Source organism: Dipodomys ordii, unplaced genomic scaffold (assembly GCF_000151885.1).
Source record: "Dipodomys ordii isolate 6190 unplaced genomic scaffold, Dord_2.0 Scaffold6, whole genome shotgun sequence".
NCBI classification, from domain to species: domain Eukaryota; kingdom Metazoa; phylum Chordata; class Mammalia; order Rodentia; family Heteromyidae; genus Dipodomys; species Dipodomys ordii.
This window is the reverse complement of record NW_012267222.1, coordinates 14,783,486-14,789,485: the sequence shown is the minus strand read 5'-3', so window position 1 is coordinate 14,789,485 and position 6,000 is coordinate 14,783,486. Positions and strand designations below refer to the sequence as shown.

General features: G+C 57.8%; 1 protein-coding gene across 4 annotated transcripts in view; it reads left to right on the top strand.

Annotated features, from left to right (window-relative positions):
- The window catches only part of Ephb2 (EPH receptor B2), a 99,973-nt gene that overhangs the window by 73,352 nt on the left and 20,621 nt on the right, over positions 1-6,000 (top strand). For all 4 annotated transcript variants that reach the window (XM_013032759.1, XM_013032782.1, XM_013032777.1 and 1 more), the window contains exon 5: positions 718-842. In XM_013032759.1, coding sequence (XP_012888213.1) covers positions 718-842 — 125 coding nt within the window. The remainder of the gene's footprint in view (positions 1-717; positions 843-6,000) is intronic.

Here is a 6,000-nt window from a genome sequence, read left to right as displayed (position 1 = left end):
TGTCCCTCAGCTCTTCAGCTCAAGGCTAGCACTCTACCACTTGAGCCACAGCGCCACTTCCGGCTTTTTTTCTTTTTGCTTATGTGGTGCTGAGGAATTAAACCCAGGGCCTCATGCATGCAAGGCAAACGCTCTACCACTGAGCCACCTTCCCAGCCCCTGTCTTCACCTTTTGGCTGTTGTAAATAACGCTGACGGAAATGTTTGCGTGCAAGTATTGACAACCTGTTTTTCACTCTCAGGAGTGAAGTGCTAAATACACATGTATGCTGGGGTGGGGGGTGAGGGGTCAGTTTTACTCATTGCTACTGGTCCTGTGGTAGGTAGGGGGCCCCTGTGCTAGGTTGTTGAAAGAATCATAGGACCCCTCTGCTTCTCTCTCCCAGAGTCCCTGTCGCCATGTCCAGGGTCCGATATCCAGGGTCTGTGCGGCGCCTCACCCAACAGACCGGACATTGCTAGATAGAGCAAAGGAAGAGTATGGTGTGCAGCCCCTCGGGGCGGGGCCCAGGGCATCCCAGGGGGCTCCAGCTTCTCTGGGTTGGCCAGTGTTGTCCAAGTCTGTTACCAAAGGCGACCGGTACAGCAGCAGCCCCCAGCCCCGCCTGACAACCCCAGCTGTCTTTGTGGCCTCAGCGACATGCCGTGGCTCCTATGTGTCTGGCCCCCTCTGAGGACTCCTGACCCTTGACCCCTAACCTCTGGCCTCTCTTGCAGCCCCATCGGCCGTGTCCATCATGCACCAGGTGAGCCGCACCGTGGACAGCATCACCCTGTCGTGGTCCCAGCCGGACCAGCCCAATGGCGTGATCCTAGACTACGAGCTACAGTACTACGAGAAGGTAGCCTGCCCCCCTCCCCCCACCCCCACTCCTCTCCCCCTCAGTGATCCTCACACTGGGGAAAATGGGGTTTCCAAAAAGCTGCTCTTGGGCTGAGGGCGTGATTCAAGTGATGGCGTACCTGCCTAGCAAGGGCAAAGGTTCTGAGTTCAAGCCAGAAAGACGCTGTTCAGAGCAGTGACTTGCGGTCCCCTGCCTCTTGTGTGGGAAGGCTTCCAGTGTCCCGTCCGCGGCCCCTCCTTGAGAGGTGAGGGCCGCCCTTCCTCCCAGGCTGCACTGCGTCCAGACCAGTGCTATTCTGCTTCTCTTGGAGCCTTTTAGATCAGACCTGCCCGTCCCTCTCGAGGGACCCAGGACTGGAAGGAGTACATTGGACTGAGAGCTGTGAGTTCAAAACCCAGCTCCATCCTTAGCCCAGCCAAGTACCCTCAGCAGGCGACCTCACCCCTCCGAGCCGCTGTTGCCAGCGGTCACCTGTGACGCTCTCATCGGGAGGGGTGGGGAGAAGAGGCAGCTGTGGCACCACCTTGGTCCTGGCACTCCGCCGAGGGCAGGGGTGCACCCTGCCCTCCCGTCTGCTCTGCCTGATTGCGGGGCGGGGTAAGGGGGAGGGGAGGGAGGGTCTGTGCCACAGGAGTCTAGAAGAAAGGTAGACACAAACTAGGCACTGGCCTGGCTGGACACAACAGGTCCTAAATCCCTCTAAGTCCCTCCCCTGCTTCCTGAGGCACCAAACAGCCACAGAGGCCGCAAGGGTCTCTGGGAAGAGGTCAGAGGGCTTCAACTCAGACTATAGTGCAAAGGACAGCCTTTGGTTGTGGGCAAGCCCCCTGGAGACCAGGAGTGGATGGAAATGGTCCCCTTTGTAAAGGCTGTGAGGAGAGAGCTGGAGATGGGGTTGCGCAGGCCTGCCAGACCCTGTTTTCCTGAGGCCCTGCCCAGCCCTTGTACCCTCTTAGTGGCTGGATCAAATAGTGAGTCTCAGATTCAGAGCCCAGCCTTACCCGGCTTCTTCCTTCAGTTAAGCCTGCCTCTCCGAGAGGTTGCAAACCTCCATCTCCATCACCACCTTCTCCCCAGTGCCCTGGGCCTGCACCCAAGGGACACCATCAATTCCTGTTGAACCAATACGCAAATGAGCCCCTTGCTGTGGGCTGAGCCCAAGCAGGAAGTGAGCTCTCTGAGCCCACCCCCCACCTTCCTCCCACTCCTGCGCACCTGGTTCTGTGGGATCCACCCAAACACCACCCCACTAGGCACCAGGCATAACCACCCTGTCTCTGAAAGCCCCACATACTGGCCGTGGGTGCTGGGCCTTCCCAGGGCAGTGGCACAATGAATGGCTGACTTGGGCTGGAGGAGATTGACAGAGCCTGCCCAGGAAGGAGGAGGCTCAGGGGCTGGGAAGGTGGCTCAGTGGTAGAGCACTTGCCTCACATGCATGAGGCCCTTGGGTTTGATTCCTCAGCGCCACATAAACAGAAAAAGCTGGAAGTGGCGCTGTGGCTCATAGTGGTAGAGCGCTAGCCTTGAGCTGAAGAGCTGAGGGACAGAGCCCAGGCCCAGAGTTCAGGGCCCACAACCAACCAACAAAAAAGAAGGAGAAGAAGAAGACGAGGAGGAGGCCCCACTAGATAAAAACCTTAGCAGATTTTTTTTTTCCTGCCTGGGCTGGCTTTGAACCTCGATCCTCAGATCTCAGCCTCCTGAATAGCTAGGATGACAGGCCTGAGCCACCAGCACCCGGGCTGTCCTGATGTGCTCAGCACTGAGGAGTGGTGCTTCTGCTACTTCTACTTTGAGCCAGACAGTAAGCTCCCACTGGGGAGACTGGCCATTTCCTCACCGTTGGCCCCAGGCTGGGCACGCAGCAGCTGCTCCATAGGAGCCTGTTGGGATGTTTCTACAAAGTGACCGGCGAGGCCCTGAGGCCTGAGGCAGCGAGGAAGCAGTGCCACCCCTGGCAGGCTTGCCCAGTGACACCCGATGTCCTACGTCCAGACCCGGGAAGGCCCGAGCCCTGCCAGGGCCTGATATTCTGTTTCCTCCAGCAAAGCTGGCTTAGCAACTCAAAAAAAAAAAAAAAACCTAATTAAGAAGCTTTGTGATTAAATGAAACTCCGAGTGTTCGTCCCCAAAGACAGGAGCGGAAATGAGGAATCCCCGGTGCGACTTCTGCCTGCAACCGACCCATTTCCTCCTGCAAGCGGGAGGCCAGCCTGGGAGGCCGGCGGAGGCGTGAACAGAGTGGGCTCTGCCCACCTCTGCGCTGGCCCCGGAGCTGGCGCTGAGAGCAGACCAACCTCAGGCTCCCCAGAGTCTGGTGGGCACCTGCGCATCGCCCCGTGTGCCACACTGAGTCACCATCAAAGGTAGTATCCTCCAGCTGCGCACCGATGGCTCACGCCTGTCATCCTAGCTACTCAGGAGGCTGAAATCTGAGGATCGCAGTTCAAAGCCAGCCCAAGCAGGAAGTCCATGCGACTGTTATCTCCAATGAACCATCAGAACACTGAAGTGGTGCTGTGGCTTAAGGGGTAGAGCACACACCTTGAGCTGCAAAGCTCAGGGACAACGCCCAGGCCCAGAGTTCAAATAGCCAACAGAAAAAACAGTGGAAGGGGACACTGAGGCACGGAGACATTCTGAGTGATGTAGAGCAAGGATCAGGGTATATTTTCTTTGTCTGGTGGCCCAGCCTCCCAGGGTTCCCAATGGTAGTTCTGGGATGGGGAGGGACAGGGGGACAGGACTCACCCCCCCCCGCCCCGCACTGCTCTGCTTCCACCCCCTGCCCAGACTGGGTGAAAGCCACAGGACTGGCATCCACCGCCAGGGCAATGAGCACTGCTCCATTTGGCCCTCTCTATCACCCTATGTGGGCCAGGCCGATGCTGGGGGCTAGGAAAACGTGACAGTGACCCCATCACCACCCCAGAGCCAGTGAAGGATGGGGGAGGGGGGGATGGACACAGCCACAGTCCTGGTGTGGGGGAGGGGATGCCTGCACTCGGTGACTTCTGAGAGAAGCCTTGAAGTGCACCGTGGCTCACAGGCCGACAAATGAAGAAAGTGGTCATTTCGGGCGGCAGCAGGCACAGCAGGCTCAAAGGCCCTGAGGCAGGGACACGTCGCTGCATTCAGAGACTAGAGAAGGGAGCGTGGCGGGAGCCATGTGGGCAGGAGGGGGAACCGCGGGGAGCAGGTTGAAGAGAGAGGCCAGGCCACGTCATGTCTGGCCTTGGGAGTCTGGATTCATTTAAAGTAGGATGGGAAGGTTCTGGAGTGATGTGAGGTGACTCGGATTTTGTTAGATTCCTGCCGCATGCTGTGTAGAGAATAGAATGCAGGGGGACCCTGCGCAGGTGTCATGGACCAGGGGCAGGGGTGGGGAGGGAGAAGGGGGGGTTGGCGGCAGAGCCGGCGAGAGGCTGACAGATTCGGGCAATATTTTGAAGCCCAGGGCCATGCAGGAGCACTTTGGGGACAAGCAGGCCATTTGCAGGGGTGCCTGCTGGGGCTGGACGGTGGGTGCATGGCCAGGGGTGTGCAGAGGGGCGATGGAGGCAGGAGGAGGGATCCAGGAGACCCCGGATGTGGAGAGAGATGGGGGGGGAGCGACGGAGGACCATGGTGAGAGAGCCCTGTCCATGGTGGCTCTCGCTAACCTGGGCTCTTCCCTGTGCCCACAGTCTTCCCATTGCACACGTGCCAGGTCTTCCTTGGTGCAGGAGCCCTGCTGCCCTCAGCCTGCCCGCCCTCCTGCTGCCCCACCCCCCGGAAGGGGCCTCCCGCCCCTCCAAAAGTGGGGCCTCGCCCCAGCTCCACGATCACTCCCCACCCTGCCCAGAGCCCCCAACGGACAGCCAAGAGGGCTCCGGGATGTTCTGATAACCACTGCCGGGTGTGCTCCGAGACCCTGGCTGGCCATTTCCATCCGTCCATGTTCCCAGGCTGCCTGGAACACAGACCATGCCCCCTGCAGCTCCCCATCAGTGTTTATTCCACAGAAATGTCTGCTCAACAGACCCAGGAAGAAGGCCAGCCCAGGCAGGAGGGGCCAGGATTGGGGCGGGGGGGGGGGTGAGCTGTGAAAGCCAAGACTGTTCAGGTTGTCACCCCGCGTACCTGTAGCAGGCTCTGTTCACTCATTCATTCACTCACCTGTGCATTCATTCATCTGCCTGGTATGTCCTTGAGGACTCTCTATCTGTGTGGGTAACAGGGTTAAGGCAGCATTTACTAGGCAAGTCCTCACGCATGCCAGGAGGGCATGTGGCTAACCACCGCTCCTGGACCTGCTCACCACCCAGTGTGCTACCCGCTTACGGTTGGCCTACTTTAGAGATGAGAAAAGCGAGGTTGGACGGCCAAGATCATCACCCTGTGCCTCACTGTCCCTCCATTTCCAGGAAGGACTCACGTTATGGCTTTCTTTTTTTTTTCTTTGTGCCAGTACTGGGCTTGAACTCAAGGCGTAGGCACCATCCCTTAGCATGACCGCTCAAGGCTGGTACTCTACCACTTGAACCATACCTCCACTTCCAGTTTTTTTGGTGGTTCATTGGAGATAAGAGTCTCATAGATTTTCCTGCCCAGGATGGCTTCTGTGATCCTCAGATCTCAGCCTCCTGAGTAGCTAGGATGATAGGCCCCTGGAGCCCAGGAATACTTGCGGATTTCCTACTGAACTTCTTCCCCTCACCAGTGGTGTTCAATCACTGCACAGCTCAAAGGACTCAGAGAGAGAACAGGCCGAAACAGGGCGATGTCTGACTACTTCCATCGTGCCATGCACCACCTAATCTAATTTTATCTTTACAACAGCCCTGAGGGGTTGGCCTTTTATTTCTCCATTTTCTGGAGTGGCACACAGAGGCCCCAGGAAGTGAAAGGACTCTTTCCATGGTCGTGATGCAATTAAGGATAACTACCTAGTGTCCGAATCCAGTTCCACCTTGCCTGAAGCATTAGAGAAGGGGTCTGCTCTGGTTGGCGGTTACTTCTATCTTCCCAAACTTCCAGCATGGGTAACGTGGCCACCCATACCCGTGTGCAGACATCCAGCCCTCTTTTATCAGGATGGGGCGGAGAGTTCCCACTGGAGTAGAATTCTATGATGCACAGTGGCACCTACTGGTAAATCATGGGACTGCAT